The sequence below is a fragment of the Ascaphus truei genome, chromosome 8, assembly GCF_040206685.1.
Source record: "Ascaphus truei isolate aAscTru1 chromosome 8, aAscTru1.hap1, whole genome shotgun sequence".
NCBI lineage: Eukaryota > Metazoa > Chordata > Amphibia > Anura > Ascaphidae > Ascaphus > Ascaphus truei.
The window spans coordinates 89,425,705-89,448,063 of NC_134490.1; the positions used below are offsets into that span (position 1 = coordinate 89,425,705).

Sequence of the window (22,359 nt, forward strand, 5' to 3'; positions counted from 1 at the left end):
GGTCCTCAACATCATGTTTTTCTTGTAAACTCAGATCATCAGTGAGTGCGTTCGGGTTAGCCGCTGCACGCTTAGAGTAGAATTTGTGTAGCAGTAGCCGTCTCCCGAACAGATTTAAATTCTTTACCCACTCAAATAAATTAAAATCTGAAGTGGGTGAAAAGGATAAACCTTTCTTTAACAGATTCAATTGAACCTCACTGAAAGAATGGCTGGAACTGTTAAAATCTTGCAGGGCATCATTAGCAGTATCATGGTCAGTTATTGGTTGGGTATGTCTTAGCTTTTCTTTGCTCTTAAGTTTCTTTTTTCCTCTCCTGGTTTTACGTTTTGGAGGGCCTGAGCTAAAAAAACCCACCTGAGTGTCTTTGTTACCCTTATTGCCTCTGCCTTTATTTTGGCCCTTTTGTCTGGAGCCCATCTGTTCTCCAACTGAGACATCTGTCTCTGATGATGAATAATCAGAATAATTTCCCCTTCTCCTAGATCTAGTAGTGTGTCTATAGACTACGCCCTGCTCATAATCGTTGGCATCGCGTACATATTTCGTATGTTTTCTATCCTTTAGTTCTTGCCTGAACTTAGTCATATTTGTTTCCAACTTTTTCTCCATTTCCTCAAATTCCTTTAGTTGGTTAAATTTGCTCAGGTCCTTGAGATTAGCGTCAAGGTCTTTATTGGTCGCATCTAACCTTGTTTTTTCATGTTCAATCAGGAGACTCATAAGTTCATTAGAACATCTGGTTAGAGTGTCTTCCCATTGTTTAATAAAATCCTGGGATGTAATGTAATATGCGGGGCTCAATTTTAGTCTAAGTCCACGTGGGATCATATTTGAATCAAGATAACTCTGCAAGCTCGTAATCTCCCACCATACTTGGGACTGAGTGCGCAGTAATTGTGAGATGTTGCGGAAATAATTTACAATATCTTGACCTGCACCAGATGTACCATGTAAAGTTGTAGTAAAAACATTTCTAGCCTCATCTTGCCAGCCAGACATGTCCATGCCACTTGTGAGGTAACCAGCCATGGTATGTGTGGAAAATGGATCCACTCCCTAGAAGGGGTTAATCAGAGTACCCCAGAAGGTTGCTCTTAGAAAACAAGGGGAGGATTGGGGAGTGATCACAGGGCCACACTAATTGAGTAAAGTGAAAAAGTATATAATAATAATGGTAATTGTAAATGTGGGTGCAAACTGTGAACTGATAAGTGAATCAGGCAAAAGGAGGGGGAAGGGGAACACAAAATGAATGAGTCCCCTAAAGAATTCACTAACTGCACACCTACATAATGTAAAATCTAACTTTTAATAAAGAAGAAGGTAGCCTTGTGTAAAAATGAACAGTAGAGACATACTGGGGGAAAGCTATTCTCTTTTTAAAATGCAAAGGCAGCCTAGGCATTTAGAAATAGAAAATCTTCAGTACTTTTGTGTGCTAGTCTTTGATTAGAGTGCTGATAGTACCTCTATGTCCCCATATATTTTTGAGAATCAGGGGAGATTCTCCTACCTCCATGCACTGTTTCTAATGTAGTGATAGCAGCTTACTGTTGCACTATCTGATCCTAGATATTGCTATTCCTGTTTGACTGTGTGACTGTAATTTTGTGATGTGACAAAAAAAGCCAGAAGGACTGAGATTGATGCAGAAAAGAGCAGGGCGAAAGTCAGCCAAATATACAGGGCTTTATTTACTGAGATGTTCAATTGCATAAGACACCTGCCATCCTGGAAGACACCTTACGGCTCCATTCAAGCAAAAGTAACTTAAAGTGCCATACAGTATTTACTAAGAAATGTTACTCTATAAGACACCTTCAGTGCTCATTCACTTGAATTGTTTGTAAAGGGCCATATTAACTGTGCTGGAAGGAGTACAGCAGCACTGCTTGGTGGTAAATACTGTATGGTCAATAATGTCAGTCAGGGTCTGGGGAATCCTGAAAGCCTGATTCCAGGGGAGCAATGAGAAAATAGGTACATTATAGACTTGTAACCTAAAAAGTCCACATTTTGGTTACTGTCGAATATGACATAGATACCTCAGAAAAATACAGCATGTTATACTGTACAGTATATTTTAATTTGGTAGGGTTGTCATGTTATTTGCACTTTTAAAACTAAGAGTTTCCTAGAGTTATGTTACACTTCTAAATATATTGCTGTGCAATTCAGCTCTTATCTCTCTGATTTTCCTTTTTCATTTCTCCACATTCACAAAGCCACGTACAATTGTATTCTTGACCCTTTGTATTCATGGTCAGGATTTCTAAAGACTCCAGGGCGAATCAGAGTGGTAGATAAAAAACAGATATATTTTAGTTCTGTTTAAGTCGGGTGAAGATCCAAATATTACACTTCAAGTACCAGATGAAAAAGAATGTACTGTCATTTCATTAGTTCTGTCAAAAGTGTTTGCTTTATAAAAAAAAAGGGACATTTTTGCTTGTCTTCTCTATTAGTAAACTTGATTTGAAAGGAAGCCTGTAGGCCTATTTTATATGAAATCCATGGGACTTTTCATTTGATTCCCCTTGATGCCTGGGAACCACAGAGTGAGAAACCGCATTCTGAATTTGATGATGTACACATTTGAACTTTTAAAGTTAATTCAAATCAATTGCTTCAAAGTTGTGCAATTTAATAGCACCCAATGTCCAGCATAGATATTTAATTACCAAGCAAACTGAACTACCTACAGGAAAAGCTTCACACTGTAAAGCAGTTATAACTCATGCTGGGTCAACTTCTCATAAGTAGCCAAGTACATTTAGTAGTAGTAGAAAAAAACCTTCAACATGATTGTTAAGCACTTACTGCCAACCCATACAACAAAAGTTTCCATGTCAATTTCTCTGATGGGTCTACTATGATTAGCACCCTCTATAAAAATGGCTAATTACAGCCATAGAAATCTAACAACCTAAACTAAAATAATCCCTGATCTCTTTTCATTGACACAGTGCCAATTTTGTTGAAGGTCAAATGATTTTAGAGAAAAATGCTACATTGTTTCCCATTCTCACCATGGCTGCCATCCTGAAAAAAAGTCATGGTGATTGAAATCTAAATATTATAAAGGTCAGGCTGGCTGAAGATTTATTACGGTTTCTCAAAATGATATGCAATCCATGTAACTGTAGGAAACCATACAAGGGCACAGGTGTACAAGACAGAGAAGGAGTAATTCCATTAGCCTGCAATTTAGGGCCCCATACAATGTAACTCACATACAAGTTAAACAAATGAATCAGCTTTTCCCGTGCTGTTTTATCCTTCTCCACTTAAAACTTATATGGTCATTAAATATGCCAAACATTAACTTCAAAACTGCACACGTTATTTTTTAGTAACTTGTCATTTGTTTCAAGCAGGCGTTTTTAGTCTTTTTTTCCTATGCAGCCACACATTCATTTATTGAACTATAAATATTTTTTATATTATCTCATCAATAGACATGAACCAGAAAATAGGCAAAATTCTTTGTAACAAATGTTTTTCTATTTTAAATTATTAAGAACTACACTCAAATCTAACAGTCTGACTCACTCCTATTAGACCACCTATTAAACATAAGGCTGAACAGGAAACTACCGCACGTAAAATCCCATTCTCCCATTGATCGGCATTATTGCAGTTTATTTCATTTTGCCCAAAGACTTTCTACGCTTCTCCAAGCTTTCTGATAAACCAACTGACCATCAGCAATTATATATATATATATATACTTTCTAACTGTGATTTTCTTCAAAATGTTGTGACGTTCTCTTCACCTTGCTCATGAAGATATGACGCAGCAGTCCCCCACTAACAAACCCCCTCTTTTCTTGTTAGAGCATGGAAACCAAGGGGTCCTCCGGAGATAAACCACACTATATTCAGGTTCAGCGTCACCCTGGTTCCCGGAATAATACTTGCAGGTGAAGTTGCTGGTATTACTTCTTGTTTTTGAAAGGGATTTAAATGGCAATCGCAAGTTATGACATTGCGGCTTCATATTGTTCAACGAGACCCACAAAATTTGGTAACCATTTTGTTTTCTCTGGGAGGAACAGAAACCAATAATTATCTTAGGAACTGGAGGGTCCCCAGAGATGAAAAAAAGTGGTTCAAGTCCCTGGTTCCAATGCTATAAAAAACAATATATAAAAAAAATTAAATTGGCAAGTTGGAACTGTTGCTTTAGTGTAAAATGATTTGAAAGTACACTAAATAGGGACCCATGAGATAAATACATACAGTAGATGCAGATAAATACCACAATGTATGTACCTCATCTCCCATACCACTACCATAGAAATGCAGGGATTTATCGGCCCAGATCCACAAAGCTCCATAAATGAAACAACAAGGTGTTACTTTAAGTTATCACTTTGCAAAGTGCTAATGAGTAGTTTTAGTGCTCACTAACGCAGTGTTAACTGCGGTATTCAGGTGGTTAAGGGCCCTTGCGTTGCTATAACGAACATTAGAGCTAATGATATGATGGAAGGAACTTTTTGCTGAAGTTAGACCCAAGTTCTGGTCTTGGGCGGCCAGGGCCTTCAAAGCTCTTACTACAACTAGTAGTATATTTATAAAGTACATTTATTTGATACCAACTAGTGGAGTAAAACATGGTGGGTTTGGGCCTTGTGACTTGAGCTGTGGCTAAGGACGTGAGGAGAACTGTGCTGTTACCAGAAGCCAGTGAAAGACAGGCAAGTAGAGTTTAGTTGTGGTCGTTGTGATGGTGGTGATGAATCGTAAAAGGTTAAATCAATGAAAGGTGGTGCTGCTGGTGAAGCTCCGTTAGTGAGTGAAACCCATAGGGCCCAGATTGACGTCAATCCAGAAGCGTTTGGTATAGAGACAAGGAGAGGGCTAGATTTGCTGAATGGCGAGGGTCAGTGCACAAATAATATAAGTTACTATTATGCTGATATATACTTGTGGCCAGGGCCAGGTGGGGACTGCCGATGTTGGCGTCCCGGGCCCCGTGGATCAGGGGGCCCGGCCCCCTGTGCGGCCGTAAAAAAAAAAAAAAAACGCATTGCGGCTGCCCCCGGCACCGGGCCTCTCTGACGGCAGCACCGGAAGTCAGCTGGGCTAAGCTTCCGGCGCGCCGACGTGAGAGGGAGGCCCAGCACGCACATGAAGCAGACAGGTGCCTGCAGTGGTGCCAGCGGCAACTGCTGTTGCCCCCGCAGCACTGCCACCCCCTGCGGCTGTCCCCCTGTAGTACCGCCAGGACCCCACAGTACCGCCAGCTACCACTCCCCCCGCAGCATCGTCACCCCCAGCATCCCCCCACCCCCCGCAGCCACCGGCCTGACCTGTGCCCATCCTCAAGGTAAGTCTGATTTTTATGTGTATTATGGGTGGGTTGGGGTATTTTTATATGTATTTAGGGGTTGTTTTGTGTTTTGTGTTTTGTGCCTGCTTCACTAATACAATTCTTTTTGCTAACAAGTGTGCTGTCTCTTCCTTGCTGTGCCTGCTTTGGATTCCCTGGATTCTCTGGTCTGCCTGGTAAGGAGCCTTTGATTATATTCATTCATATGGGACTAAGCACCTGTCTTCATCTGTATTTGTGTGCCATCTGCTCTGTTACCTATATTTAGGGGTTGGGATATTTTTTATATGTATTGGGGGGGTTGGGGTATTTTTTATATGTATTGGGGGGGTTGGGGTATTTTTATATGTATTTGGTGGGGTTGGGCTATTTTTATATGTACAGTATTGGGGGGTTTGGGTATATTTTATATGTTTTGGGGGGTCAGGTACTTTTTATATATATTGCGGGGGTCGGGGTATTTTTTATATGTATTGGGGGGGTCAGGTACTTTTTATATGTATTGGGGGGGTCGGGGTATTTTTTATATGTATTGGGGGATGGGGTATATTTGTATATGTATTGGGGGTTGGGGTATATTTCTATATGTATTGGGGGATTTGGATATATTTTATATGTATTGGAGGGCAGTACTTTTTATATGTATTGGGGGGATGGGGTATTTGTATATGTATTGGGGGTTTGGGGTATATTTGTATATATATTGGGGGGGTTGGGGTATATTTCTATATGTATTGGGGGTTGGGGTAATTTTTTATATGTATTGGGGGGGTCGGGGTATTATTTATATGTATTGGGGAGTCGGGGTATTTTTTATATGTATTGGGGGTATGGGGTATATTTATTTATTTATAAAATGTTTTACTAAGAAGTAATACATTGAGAGTTACCTCTCGTTTTCAAGTATGTCCTGGGCAAAGAGTTAAGACAAATAATACATGGTTACAAATACAGTTACATAAATGAACAGGGTATACATTATATACAAGACATTGCATGCACAGTCAAAAAAATATATATTATAGGCGAATGAAAGAGTTACAGACCAGATTAAAATGTGAGACAGCCTTAGATTTGAAAGAACTTAAACTGGTGGTGGATGTGAGAGTCTCTGGTAGGTTGTTCCAGTTTTGGGGTGCACGGTAAGAGAAGGAGGAATGGCTGGATACTTTGTTGAGCCTTTGGACCATGAACAGTCTTTTGGAGTCTGATCTTTGTATATGTATTGGGGGGATGGGGTATATTTGTATATGTATTGGGGGGTTGGGTATATTTTTTATATGTATTGGGGGGTCGGGTACTTTTTATATGTATTGGGGGGGTCGGGTATTATTTATATTTATTGGGGGGTCGGGTACTTTTTATATGTATTGGGGAGGTGGGGGTATTTTTTATATGTATTGTGAGGGTCTCACATATTTTAGCAGTGTGTCAAGTATTTTTGGACATGCCACCTCGCAACCCTACCCGCCATCCCCCCCAGCCATCCTGCAGCAACCGGCCTAATGACCCCCCCACCCTGTAGCAACGGCACCCCCTTCGCAGCCACTGGTCCTCCCGCAGCCACTGCCCCCATTAGCAGCCAACGGCCCACCGACCCCTCCTATTAGCAGCCACCGGCCCCCCATTAGCTGCCACAGCCACCGCCCCCCCCCCCACCAGTAGCATCCCACCACACCCCTCCCCCACCAGCCCTCCCACAGCCACCGGCCCACCCCGCAGCCACCGGGTCTGACCTGAGATCATCCACAAGGTAAGTCTGATTTTTATTTGTATTGGGGGTGTATTTTTTATATGTATTGGGGGGGTGGGTGGGGTATATTTTTATATGTATTTGGGGGGTGAGGGTATTTTTTTATATATATTGGGGGGGGGGTGTATTTTTATATGTATTGGAGGGATGGGGGGTGTATTTTTATATGTATTGGAGGGATGGGGGGTGTATTTTTATATGTATTGGGGGGGTGGGGGGTTTATTTTTATATGTATTGGGGGTGTGGGGGTGTATTTTTATATGTATTGAGGGGGTTAAGTAAAAGTTACGCGCAAAAAAATCTTTTTTCCTTGGCCAGTGCGCTAAGGATGTGGGGGGCCTTGCTCCTTTGATGTGTCCTGGGCCCCATGATTTCTGTTGGCGGCCCTGCTTTTGGCTGCTATTAGATTGACTAATGTGTTACTAAGATACACAAATATTGCTGATCTACATTAGTACACTGCCCAATCGGCAACTCAGCAGGCTAAGGATTCCTAGCTTTTGTCAGGGCTTGCATTTCAAGAGCAAATACTGCTTACTGTGTATCTATATGTTTCAATGACTGCTCAGACACTCTTACTTTGGGCACCTACTATTAGGCTATACTTTATTGCCTCTAGTTAAACAATTTGTGTGCTCACTTTAAGATAAGGAGATATTTTTTTTAACCATTCTAGCCTCCACCCTATCTATCAGAGGTATTAAACTCTTAATTAGGTTTTATTTACACCCGTTTTTCCCTTGTCACACTCCTGTACTTTTAGCAATTATCTAGGGATTATTTTGATATGTCAATGACCACATTTTCATTTGAGCTCATTCCATTTGAGTTTTCAACCTATCTACTATATATTTGTGAAAGCACTGTATGTTTGTCTGCATGGCCTGTGTCCCTAGGGGAAAATTGGTCCCTTGGGCCGCCCGCCCCCGCACACCTCTCATTGGCCTGAGGCGGAGTGACGGCCCAAAACACACACACACACACAACCACCCCCCCCCCTCGCTCTCTGCGGCTCTCCCTTCACATAGACCGCTCCCCCAACTGACCATCCCCGAGAGCGCTCCCCACGGCTCTCACCACCCATAGGCCACTCCCTCACCCGGCGCTCTCCCTCACCCGCTCACCCCCCGCTCAACCCCCTTCCCCCCGCTCACCTCCCCCCCCCCCACACACACACTCAGCACGCTCTCTGCGGCTCTCCCCTCACACAGGCCGCTCCCTAGTTTGTAAATAAAAGTCAAGTGGTATGTCCCATGGTGTGCTCCACAACAGTGTTCTGACTATGGAGGACTTCTGTTAGTTCTCTAATGTTCATTTCTTGCACCTAGCACTCATAGCAAGTATAAGCAGAAAAATAATTACACTGTCCCTAAACCTCTATCTCACTGCAGAAGGTCCACCCCCCACCCCCCCTGCCTAGACAACAATCCTCCAGTTAAGAGATTTAAAGTGGGAACCGGAAGTTCAAATCAGTTTAGGGCCTCATCCACTAGTCCTAGTAGTGCTTCTAAAACCAAAATGGCTAATGTGGAGAAGCATATTATTTTGAATGTTAATTAAACTATCAGTTATACGGAATATAGAAAAAATGCAGGCACTTCAGTGGGATTGACAAATTAAATAAAGTGTGCTTTATTCAGGGATCAACGGGTTGGTCCTCACATACTGTAGACCAGGCCTGCACAACTCGTAAAGTGCGAAGGGCCGAACTGCTCCAAGGAAAAATAAATTGGGCCGCACGGGTAAAATCATCATCATCATCATCATCATCATCATCATCATCTCTCCTCCAGCACCCATCATCATCCTCATATCTCCCCCCTCACCCAACACTATCAACCATTGCGATACTCCCCATCTATCTCTCATACCCCCATCTCTCCCCCTCACCCACACACAATACACCCCTCCACATCAAACACACAATACCCCCCTACACCCCACACACATCCCACCACCCCCTGCAGCTCACATCCCTCCCCCCTGCAGCTCACATCCCTCCCCCCTGCAGCTCACATCCCTCTGCCCCCTTGCACCTCACATCCCTCTGCCCCCTTGCACCTCACATCCCTCCCCCCTGCAGCTCACATCCCTCTGCCCCCTTGCACCTCACATCCCTCTCCCCCCTTGCACCTCACATCCCTCTCCCCCCTTGCACCTCACATCCCTCTCCCCCCTTGCACCTCACATCCCTCTCCCCACTTGCACCTCACATCCCTCTCCCCCTTGCACCTCACATCCCTCTCCCCCTTGCACCTCACATCCCTCTCCCCCCTTGAACCTCACATCCCTCTCCCCCCTTGCACCTCACATCCCTCTCCCCCTTGCACCTCACATCCCTCTCCCCCCTTGAACCTCACATCCCTCTCCCCCCCTGAACCTCACATCCCTCTCCCCCCCTGAACCTCACATCCCTCTCCCCCCTTGCACCTCACATCCCTCTCCCCCCCTTGCACCTCACATCCCTCTCCCCCCTTGCACCTCACATCCCTCTCCCCCCTTGCACCTCACATCCCTCTCCCCCCTTGCACCTCACATCCCTCTCCCCACTTGCACCTCACATCCCTCTCCCCCCCTGAACCTCACATCCCTCTCCCCCCTTGCACCTCACATCCCTCTCCCCCCTTGCACCTCACATCCCTCTCCCCCATGCACCTCACATCCCTCTCCCCCCTTGAACCTCACATCCCTCTCCCCCCTTGCACCTCACATCCCTCTCCCCCTTGCACCTCACATCCCTCTCCCCCCTTGAACCTCACATCCCTCTCCCCCCCTGAACCTCACATCCCTCTCCCCCCCTGAACCTCACATCCCTCTCCCCCCTTGCACCTCACATCCCTCTCCCCCCCTTGCACCTCACATCCCTCTCCCCCCCTTGCATCTCACATCCCTCTCCCCCCCTTGCACCTCACATCCCTCTCCCCCCCCTTGCACCTCACATCACTCTCCCCCCCTTGCACCTCACATCACTCTCCCCCTTGGGTGGGTGACAGTGACTGGGTGACAGTGACTGGGTGGGACACAGTGACTGGGTGGGTGACAGTGACTGGGTGGGTGGGTGACAGTGACTGGGTGGGTGACAGTGACTGGGTGGGTGACAGTGACTGGGTGGATAGGTGGGTGACAGTGACTGGGTGGGTGACAGTGACTGGGTGGGTGACAGTGACTGGGTGGGTGACAGTGACTGGGTGGGTGACAGTGACTGGGTGGGTGACAGTGACTATGACAGTGACTGGGTGGGTGGGTGACAGTGACTGGGTGGGTGACAGTGACTGGGTGGGAAGAGTGACTGGGTGGGACACAGTGACTGGGTGGGACACAGTGACTGGGTGGGTGACTGGGTGGGTGGGTGACAGTGACACTGACAGTGACTGGGTGGGTGGGTGACAGTGACTGGGTGGGTGGGTGACAGTGACTGGGTGACAGGGTGACAGTGACTGGGTGACAGTGACTGGGTGGGTGGGTGACAGTGACCTTGACAGTGACTGGGTGGGTGGGTGACAGTGACTTGACAGTGACTGGGTGGGTGGGTGACAGTGGGTGGGTGGGTGACAGTGACTGGGTGGGTGACAGTGACTTGACAGTGACTGGGTGGGTGGGTGATAGTGACTCGGTGGGTGACAGTGACTGGGTGGGTGACAGTGACTGGGTGGATAGGTGGGTGACAGTGACTGGGTGGGTGACAGTGACTGGGTGGGTGACAGTGACTGGGTGGGTGACAGTGACTGGGTGGGTGACAGTGACTGGGTGGGTGACAGTGACTATGACAGTGACTGGGTGGGTGACAGTGACTGGGTGGGTGACAGTGACTGGGTGGGTGACAGTGACGGGGTGGGACACAGTGACTGGGTGGGAAGAGTGACAGGGTGGGAAGAGTGACAGGGTGGGACAGTGACTGGGTGGGTGGGACAGTGACTGGGTGGGTGGGTGGATGACTGGGTGGGTGGGTGACAGTGACACTGACAGTGGGTGGGTGGGTGACAGTGACTGGGTGGGTGGGTGACAGTGACTGGGTGACAGGGTGACAGTGACTGGGTGACAGGGTGACAGTGACTGGGTGGGTGACAGTGACTGGGTGGGTGACAGTGACTGGGTGGGTGGGTGGGTGACAGTGACTGGGTGGGTGGGTGACAGTGACTTGAGAGTGACTGGGTGACAGTGACTGGGTGGGTGACAGTGACTTGACAGTGACTGGGTGACAGTGACTGGGTGGGTGGGTGACAGTGGGTGGGTAGGTGACAGTGACTGGGTGGGTGACAGTGACTTGGGTGACAGTGACTTGGGTGACAGTGACTAACAGTGACAGTGACTTACCTTGACCCGGGTGGGTGCAGGTTGCCGCCGGACGCTTGCTCCTCCTGCCCCCGATATCCCTGCGGCAGCTGCCTGGGACGGGAGGTGGGCTTGGGGGCGCGGGTTGGGGGAAGGGGGGGGAGGAGGGCACGGGAGGTGAGCTCGTGGGGGACGCGAGAAGCTGGCCGCGGAGGGAAGCGGTGAGAAGCAGGCCGCTGGAGGAGCTGAATTATTTAATTATTACTTCCCCCTCCGGCCCACGTTGGGAGCAGGGGGGGGGAGCGGGCCCGCAGAGGAGCTGCATGTTGCTTCCCCTTCCGCCCCGCGTTGGGAGCAGGGAAGGGGGAGGGGAGCGGGCCCGCAGAGGAGCTGCGTGTTGCTTCCCCCTCCGGCCCACGTTGGGAGCAGGGGGGGGGAGCGGGCCCGCAGAGGAGCTGCATGTTGCTTCCCCTTCCGCCCCGCGTTGGGAGCAGGGAAGGGGGGGGGGGGACGGAGCGGGCCTAGCGCATGCGCGCCGGGACCGCAGGGAATTGGCGCCATTTTTTTTTCAAAGTTTTTTTTTTTTTCAAAGTTTTTTTTTTTTCAAAGTTTTTTTTTTTTTCAAAAAAAATTTTTTTCAAAGTATTTTTTTTTTTTTTTAAATCTCATCGAGGGCCACACAGAGAGGCCAGGCGGGCCGCATGCGGCCCGCGGGCCGCGTGTTGTGCAGCCCTGCTGTAGACCTTAGTCAAGATAAACTAAACATAACAAGAAAGTGCAATATATACAGTAAACTCACAGTCTCCTGTGTCAATGGACTCTAAATTTTAATTGGCTCCAGGTGTATGTGTGGAATGATACTGTAGATAATCAACAATACCTCAAACAGCAACGTGCAGAAAGTGTAGTTAAAGTTCATAAAGACTTTTGTCTGTGTCAAATTAAATGAACTTGAATAAAGCTGTGAACTCCAATAATATGTAAAAAGGGAGGCTTCCGGTGATGTCATCCGACATGGAGGTGTAATATGGGAGCTCTGCGGACTCTCCTGCATAATAACAATAATAAGAACCCTTCCACCCAAAAATCCAGGCTAATCTTCAGCTCCCCGGCAGGGGTAAGAGCCCAGGAATGTCCAGGCAGCAGAGAAGACCCGTGGCACAAGCGGTATCAAAATATTTCTCCCCGCAAACAAAAAAGCCCCGAGCCCCAGCTAGAAAAGCAAGATGGCGGCGGCGCACGTGGAGACCGGGCCGAGCAGAGCAAAACGGCCGGCCCCAAGGGAACTCCCGTTCCTGAAGAACCACTCACAAGAGCATACATGGAGGAGGTAATGGCATCCATGCACGCAAAGCTATATACCTCACTGCAAGCGGACATAAATTCGGCGGTCAGTAACTTAACACAAGAAATTAACAGCCTGACAGAAAAAAACACCACCCTGGAGAATAAAATGGAGGAGTCCCTCTTACGCCACACCAGAGCAGAGGAGGAGATCTTCAGATTAAAAGAAGAACTGCACCGGATCAAAGACAGATTGGAGGACCAGGATAGGAGACAAAACTTACGTGTCAGAAATATCCCTGAAACGGTACTGCCTGGCCTCCTCTGCCCGTATGTGATCGAGTTATTCAAAACAATCTGTGACTCTCTAGATGACAGAGACTTGGAAATAAATTGGGCCCACAGGGCTCTGGGGCCCAGATCTGAAGACCCTAACAGGCGACGGGATGTCATTGTGCGCCTGCACAGCCAAACCACTAAGGAAAACATACTAGTAGCATGCAGGGGAAAGGGCTCACTAACCTTCCAAGAGGAACAGATACAAATCTTCAGTGACTTGTCCAGGACGACCGTGATCCGCAGAAAAGAAATGAAACCCCTGACTACCTTCCTACGTGAGAATGATATCAGGTACCCTTGGGGGTTTCCGTTCAAACTCACTGCAAACCGCAATGGCAAGTACCTAACAATCCGGTTGCCAGAGGACATGGACGCCTATGTGCGAGCCCTGTGTCTGACCCCCCCCCAGCCGAATGGGCTGTTGAAAACCAGCGGGGCTCCACACAACAAGAAGGAGCAGGAGATATTGTCACCGAGCAAGAAAGAAGAGGGGCCTCAGCACACCCGTCGACAAGCAAGCGCTGAGGAACCACCTAATCTACATGTCACTTACCCTGCTAAGCTGCCCGACATCCACCGCAGACATCGCTGAACCTGTGGGAGTGCAGACAAGGAAATCTGGAAAGAAATCCACCACGGGACCGGAGAAGCTACCCAGCAGCTGAGGTAGACCCCCAAGGAGGGAGAGCACATTTTCGTTGTTGCTCACAAGTTATTTTAACGGCCTATGGTTCCTGGGCTGCAGTTTTGTTGGAAGAGAGGCCCTTACGGCTGGAGAAGCCTGGGCTTTGCTTGGTGGGTGGGGGGGAGTGGCGGATGCGAAGCAGAAAGCATTATAACTGTGAGTACGTTCTCCTCTCCCCCCACGCATGTCCCCCCCCCCCGATTGTGTCCCCGAGCCGTTTTGGGGTAAGAGAGATCTGACTCAGAAACTGTGCACCCCAGCCAGCTCTCGGAGCGGGCACGACATCCAAAAAGAGGGATTGACCCTAAGCGGCATAAATATCTGATTCTACATTGAGCTGTTGGACAACTGCAGCGCGCACCCCCCTGCCCCCCCCCATACCTCATACCCCCCACCCGCACCCCCCCACACCCGCCTATCCACCCCCAGCTGACTGTGGTAGCATCGTACCAGGACTATGTGAAACACCGCCGAAATGTTATTATAATGCACGGTGTGTGGGTAGCATAGCAAGCAGTCCACAACATGAAGAAGCGGGCACCCCCCCCCAACAACCTCCCATCCCCACCATTCCCATCCACCCCCCCTCCCAACTCACCCCCCTCCATCCCCCCTCCCAACTCACCCCCCCAACTCACCCCCCTTTATCCTCCCCCCTTCCGCCTCCCCATTCACCCTACCCCATCCCCTCCCCCCTCCACCACCCCCCATACCCTGAGAAACCTTGTGACACTGCAAACCCTGAATGACGGTTAGCACAATCACAATACTAAACCGTTACTACTGTCAGAGAGCTTATATGACCATGGAACACATGATATGCAACATGTCGGAGTAGAATTCTAATTTTTTTATTGTTATATATGTTGAGAAGGGTTAATGGTTGTTGAACCCACAAATATCACGGAGCACCACCTAAGACAGATATGTATCAGAATACAATGGGAATAACTTTGCACCTTCCCCATCTTCCCACTACCCCCCACCACCCTCCCCCCCCCCTTTTCATTCATAACGCAACAGCTACCTATTTACGATGTCCCCCCACCCGCCCCCCCCTTGAGAAATAAGACTACACTCCCCACAAACTACCTAAGGAAGGATATAACCTATAAAGTTCTTTTGAGTCCGCGACCCCCCCTATTTGTTACACCTCCATCAAGGAACCAACGGATTCCTCCCTTTGGGCCTCAAGCCCAAATGTCGGTCAGTACATCCGGTAAAGACCACGAGAGACCACTATTAGGTCTCCTTTCACACTACCTCCACCAGTCGGTTCTGTCCCGACTGGTTCCCCTGCACCCCCCCATGCCCCCCCTACCCCTTGGAGCAGCAACTCAGACCTCTCAAATAAGAAGTACCTTTCCCCCGTAAAGAACATGGCCCCACATAGGGCTCAATACACTCTCCCTAGTGGGAAGGGAGTCAGACCTAGAGAGACCACACAACCCCATTATAATGGCTAGCCAAACCCCAATAAACCTAATATCACTCAACGTGAAAGGCCTCAACACCAACAAGAAAAGAAGATTAGCTCTTCAAGAGATAAAAAGGTCTAAAAGTGACATTATATTTCTCCAAGAGACACACTTTACATCGCAGGAGCTGCCCAAATTATTCAGTAAGGCCTTCCCCACAGGTTATTTTCCATCGTTTAACAGTAAAAAGAGAGGCGTTGCAATTTTAATCCGTCAGGGAACACCATTCAATCATATCAAAACAACCACAGACCTAGATGGTAGATTTCTGATGGTATACGGCTCGCTAGCTGGTTCACGCATAGCCTTGATCAACATATATACACCCAATGACAATTAGACAGAATTCCTGGGAGCACTAATGGACAAGATTGATCCGAGCTATCTGTCCTCAATGGTAGTGGGCGGTGACTTTAACATGGCCCTAAACCCCCTAGAAGATAAATCAACCCTACTAAACAGACCCCATGCAAAAGCCTCTCAAAGTCTGGGGAAGAAGTTTAAAGAAATCATGGAGGAATACTCTTTGGTAGACATATGGAGAACACAGCATCGGGGCCAGAGGGATTATACTTTTTTCTCCTCACCTCACCAGACCTACTTGCGTATAGATTACTATTTCGCAACCAAAACAATCCTAGAAGCCTCAACGGCCTTGAATATAGGCCCGATTACATGGTCGGTTCACGCCCCAATAACAGTGTCCCTCTCAACGCCTTTCGTTAAATCCAGATCTTTCAATTGGAAACTTAATGACTCATTATTGAACTACCCCGAGGTCGAAAAAGAAATAAAAAGCGCAATCAAAGAATACTTCACCCATAATACTGAGTCGGTCACCTCCCCGGCAGTACTGTGGGAAGCCCATAAGGCAACAATCAGAGGCACCATCATTTCTATTGCATCTCACAGGAAAAAAACAAAATAAAATCCCTTAGAGATTTGACAGACAAAATTTTAAAACTAGAACATCAACATAAAATAAACCCATCTAAAAAAATATACAAAACGCTAACTTCGGCCAGGGAGGACCTTAAAAAATTACAACTAGAGGACGTAGAAAAATCACTACGTTGGACCAACCAAAAATACTACGACAAGGGTAATAAGGCTGACAGACTTCTGGCCAGTAAATTAAGAGGCGTACAGAAGAGATCGCAAATCACAGTCATCAAGAGTAGGTCTGGTGAGACCATATATAATAATAAAAGAATCACAGAGGAGTTCACGGCATATTACAATGAACTTTACAACCTAAAAACCCAGGGAGATAAATCACCTGACACAAACTCTAGAACAAATAATGATTACCTCGCTAAATGTCAACTTCCTAAGCTCACAGAAGAAGAAAACGAAATACTGAACGCAAAAATAACTAAAAAGGAGTTGACAGACGCAGTAAAAGCGTCTAAGATCTCTAAATCTCCTAGCCCAGATGGTTTCTCCAATGCCTATTACAAACGATTCCTCCCGATTCTATCAACCCACCTCCTGACATTATTCAATTCCTTCAAGGACGGCTCTCCAATCCCACCCTCCATGGCCAACGCCAACTTAGCTATAATACATAAGGATGGCAGGTACCCACTACAGTGTGGTAGCTACCACCCTATCTCATTATTGAATAATGATCTGAAACTGTATAGCAAGATCCTCGCTAATCGACTGAACCCAATTCTACCACGACTGATAAATATCGACCAGGTAGGATTCATCCAAAACCGTCAGGCTGCCGACAACACACGCAAAATCATAGACATAATTGATCATGCCCGCATCACAGACTCCAAAGCAGTCGTATTAAGCCTCGATGCAGAGAAGGCATTTGACAGAATTGATTGGCAATTTCTGGATCATACAATGCTTAGATTTGGCTTTAACAGCACATTTTTAGAAGGAGTCCGAGCACTCTACATCAGCCCCTCAGCGATGGTCAAACTCCCAGGAGGCCCAGTAAAGGCCTTCGAGATAAAAAACGGCACAAGACAGGGGTGCCCCCTGTCCCCTCTTCTTTTCGCCCTGACAATAGAACCACTGGCGGAAAGAATACGGGACAATGCCGACATCCAAGGCATATTAATTGGCAATACCAACTATAAAATGTCCTTGTTCGCATATGACGTTATCCTCCCACTATCTCGCCCCCATCTCTCTCTACCCAACCTACAAAAAGAGCTATCCGATTTCGGCAAGATCTCGGGCTACAAAATTAATAGTGATAAATCAGAGGCCTTGAATCTCAATCTGTCAGAATCAGAGATACAATTACTAAAGCTAAATTTCAACTACCGATGGAGCCCTTTATACATGAAATATCTGGGAGTCAATGTATCAAAGGACTACCGTTCCCTATATCAATGTAACTATCCACCTCTCTTTGACAAAATCAGAAGGGATTTGGATAAGTGGGAAGAATATCAAATTTCCTGGATTGGAAGAATGATCTCAGTTAAAATGAATGTACTCCCGAGATTATTATATTTTTTCCAGACACTTCCGGTCCGGGTCCCGGGGTCAGAATAGAAAGATATCCAAAACAGAATATTCAAATTCATTTGGCTAGGAAAAAGACCCAGGGTGGCAAGATCGGTTCTAACAACGCCAAGGAGTAAGGGAGGTATGGGGGTGCCAGATATCTCAAGGTATTACCGAGCAGCGCAACTGAAACCAATGGTAGAGTGGAACTCGGATCCAGACCAGCTATGCTGGTTAAAAATCGAGTCTCTCTATGCTAAAACGCTTTCTCTGCAAGCGAGTCTGTGGGCAACACACAGAAACGAAAAGGGGGCCAGCAAATTCAAACTAGGAGCCATGGACCATACATGGAACATATGGAAGAAGTCCAAAATTAAATATGCACTTTCAACTACTGGCTCACAACTTACTCCACTATACAACAATCCTGAGTTCTCCCAGGGTGTGACACCAGGCCATTCGAGCGTTATATGAATAGTGGAATTAGGACGACACATGACCTACTAAGTGACAGGAAGTTCCTGAGCTTCCAAGAGCTACGAAACAAATTTAAAGCCCCTGACCTAGACACGTTCAAGTTCCTCCAAATCCGACATTTCATACAAAAATTGGCCCCCACATTAGAATTTCCACCACTCACACAATTTGAAAAACTATGCCAGGACAACGTACCTCAAAAGGGTCTCATATCACAAATCTATGCAATTTTAGAAAAGCAAGCGAGCCCCACAAAACATGATTACATGCTCAAATGGGCAGCGGAACTAAATACAGAAATAGACAGTGAGGACTGGGAAGACATATGGGAAGCGGCATCAGGAACATCCGTTTGCACTAGCATTAAAGAAAACATATACAAGATAATGTTCCACTGGTACCTCATGCCAGTAAGACTGAAGCAAATCTACCCTCTGGCCTCTGATCTATGCTGGAGATGCTGTGGACACAGAGGAGACATGGCCCATATTTGGTGGCTATGTCCAGAAATTCAGAAACATTGGCACACGATTAAAAATCTAATAAAAGAGGTCACAGACCTCACAATCCCCCTAGATCCACTGACCTACGTACTGGGCAGGCCAATAGATGAGATTGACCGCCCAGTATGGAAATTAATCTCCTTCATTCTAACCGCAGCCAGATGCTCAGTGGCGCTCTCGTGGAAGAAAATCCCCCCCCCATGATACAAATGGTCAGGAAGAGGGTAAGCGAGGTCATGCTAATGGAAAAACTGACAGCATTCCTCTATCACTCAACAGAGCGGTTCTATAACATTTGGGAACCATGGCTGACCCACTAAAAATAGCAACTAAATCCCCCCCTGCTCTCCAATACCGGCAATTAGGAAGGACAAAAAGAAGGGTGCTCCAGGGGGATGGGGAAGACCCCAGGACCCTTCCCCTCCCTCCCTTTGTCCCCCCCCCTCCCTCATTACCCTCCTCCTTATCTCTCCACTCTTTCTTCTCTTTTTCGGGAGCCTAGTCACTGGGAACACTGAAGGGCCCGAGTGAGCAACCACACCCTTAGGTGGTTATCCAGTGTCCCCTCCCCTCTGTCAACCCCCCCCCCCCCCGTTACAAAAAAGGGAAAGAAAAATACTTATTACGGCAGTGTGTTAAGGGAATGGTTCTCCAATATACCTGTAATGTGATGTATCAACGACTAATAAAAAATGTTTGGAAAAATAAAATAATATGTAAAAAACTAACAAAAATAAATCATTAAAAACTGTTACAAAACTGGTATATTAACTATAACATACTACCTGTGTCACAGATATAAAATCAGGATGCACAAATCAACAAAAATGGACCTGTACAGCATACATAGAGACCAATCAAGAAGAATAGGTACTGCAGTACTGTATGTCTAACTAAGACCAAGAATTGCACTGTATCATATGGTCACAGAATGCATATACTGTAGATACAGACATGTTGAGTAATCTATATCACACCATCTAGTCAGTCAACAAAAGAAAAATCAAAGGTGAACAGCACACTAACAAAACTTTACAAGGCTATAGGAAACTATGCACAGATCACTACTTTCAAATGGAGCCCACCGCAACTGTTGCAGTATGTAAATCACACCAATGTGAACGGCATAGAGTAATTAAGTAACTAATAGCTATAACAAGTATACTGTAATATAAAGTTAGAAATTCAACCTCAAAAGGGATACATCTGATTTCATCTGAACGTGGTTACTTTGGGCCGCTTAGAGGTATCCCTTTTTGAGGTTAAATGTAAATAGCCTGCAAATCCTGCAGCCTACCTACACTTATAGTGCCGGCGACGCAACAGCGACGTCAGGCTACAGTCGCTTACGGCGGCAATGCATTTGTTTTGATGTTGCGTCGTTGTCACTATAAGCGCAGCCTAAGGCTAAGATTATAGTGGTGCATGCCTGCCGCCCGAGCGATGGGTAAACTGCGCTGGAGGCGATTGGGGAGGCGTAGTGGATGCATCACCAGGCTGGTGTCCTGTCATTGGCTGAACCATTCATGTTACGCGGCTGCTGCGCAAAAAAAAAAGAAGTTTGTCTTTTGAAAAATCTGCTGCGCGCCCGCTCTGCAACGCGCCCGCTCTGCAACGCGCCCATGCACACTATGGTGGCCCGGAACAGCGGCTGCACTTTGTTTTCGCAGCGCGTGAAGTCGCACGCACTGTCGCTCCTACTATAATCGCAGCATAAAGCAGAGCACCTGACAACACAACCAGTTCCTCTGACACAGGCTGAAAGGCAGTAGGAGCAGCAAGTTGCTGAGCCATGATCACATCCAGGGTTGCAGCAGCGACAGTACTACGGCTGCTCCTACCAGCAAGACCCTTGTGTTCCGCCTTCCCTGCTACAGTAATTAAGCCTGTGGCAGAATAATTCCTCCTCAGTCTCACAGGAAAGGTATAGGCAGAGCCCCTCCTGCCCTGGCTGCCAACACTCATAAGAAAAAAAGAAAAACTAAGTATAACAAAATAATACAAACAAAACAAATCTCTCACTCTTTCTCTCTAATTTTTGTTTATTAGCATTTTCTCTCTTTATAAACTCTCTCTATCTCTATTACTAACCACTTTCCCCCCGTGTGACTGAGTACTGTGTCACCCACTATTAGATTATTAATATATATATATATTTTTTTTTTTTTTTTTTATGTTCTTTTGACTGAAAAATTCTGATAAAAAAAGTTAGGCTTTTACAATATGGCTCAGCACACTCTGGGATTAAAGCAATTCATCAGTATTCAAATATACTGTCTGAAGGCACTTAACTATAGTACCTAAAACCATATAAACAAGCTTATGAAAACCTTTTCATGGGGGACAATTTGAAACAATTCATCATTTTTCTTCCATTGAGTTAAACCGCTGAAAAAATATGTTCCGACAATTTAAGGATATTTCTTCAAGGGGAGTTGTATGGTTTTTCTAGGGCATTTCTGTAAAATGCAACTCATAAGATACAGCATTAAATGATTGGCTACATACATATTTGACAAAGACCTTTGAGCAGTGTACTGTGCATGTTGCAGAACATGGCACCAAGATACATTTCAAACTGTTTCTGTGATAACTGATACCCAGCAGCTCCCACGATTGAAATGATTCATGGAATTCTTCATAAAACAATTTACATTCAGTACTTACATTGTGTTGTCACCCAGCTCTTCGTACAGATTATTGGCAGCAGGAGTTGATGGTTTGCCTGCTGGCAATGCCATCTGGATCCTTGCTGTCTTTGCACATTCAGCTTGCCTCCTTTTGAAGGGAAAAAAAGAATTAGAGGACATACAGTATAAATTATATTGCAATTATCTTTCCACTAAATTAATGTATGGTTTCAGGTGTGAAAAGTACTAAACACGGGTAGATCGCTCATCTATATTTAATTACGATGGTTAAGCGCTATGCGTCTTTAGATACAAAAGTAACACAATTTATTTTCATTCAACTTTGCACTCTAACCTTGAGTAGGAAACAAGAGCGAATTATAAATAGAGACCTACGGTATCCTAGAAACTAAGCCTCCTACCTCACATTGCCAAAAAAGATGAGATACTTTGTCCTACCCTAACTACAATACTTCCCAGTTCCTACAACTTCCTCTTAATCAACTTTCCATCTCTTGAGTATCAAGTGATGGAACTTAATTCAACTGCTTCTACCTTCTGAGACTTTCTCTTTATATCTTACCAACAGTATAATGCAGAATTAGAAACTATTTCCAGCCATTGGGGTTCAATCCTTGAACCTTTGCTGTTTGCTATAAAAAAAATTGATCAGGATAGTGCATTGTAGATATACTATTAATGTAAAAAATATAATAATCTGAGGGTTTTCCAATACACAGAGTAGTTTATACAGTAGGTGCAACTGATTCATTTATTTCATTTAAGCTATGACAGACTGCAGAAATCTAGAAGATTGTATGTTGTGTAAAGAATTAAAATGTGTTCTATATTTTAACACATTTTAAACCATTTTTAGTTTATATCTTTATTCGAATAATCAGATATTAAAATCTGCACATGCACTAGTTTAAAACAATATTATGTGTATATTTCTCTATCTCTTCTGTCTTAAACATCACACCTCATTTTCACCCTGCAGTGAGTTCATAGAAAATAATAGTCTAATGGGAGTGACATCATGATAAATCAAAAAGCAGATCACATCCCCTTAAGGATGGACATAAAACCTTACATGCATGTGTTCTAATATTTTGATATA

At 45.7% G+C, this 22,359-nt stretch overlaps 1 protein-coding gene across 1 annotated transcript in view; it reads right to left on the reverse strand.

The window, feature by feature from the left end:
- PCDH15 (protocadherin related 15) overlaps window positions 1-22,359 on the reverse strand; it is a 1,763,546-nt gene that overhangs the window by 36,936 nt on the left and 1,704,251 nt on the right. The window contains exon 32 of the mRNA XM_075612935.1: window positions 21,277-21,387. Coding sequence (XP_075469050.1) covers window positions 21,277-21,387 — 111 coding nt within the window. The remainder of the gene's footprint in view (window positions 1-21,276; window positions 21,388-22,359) is intronic.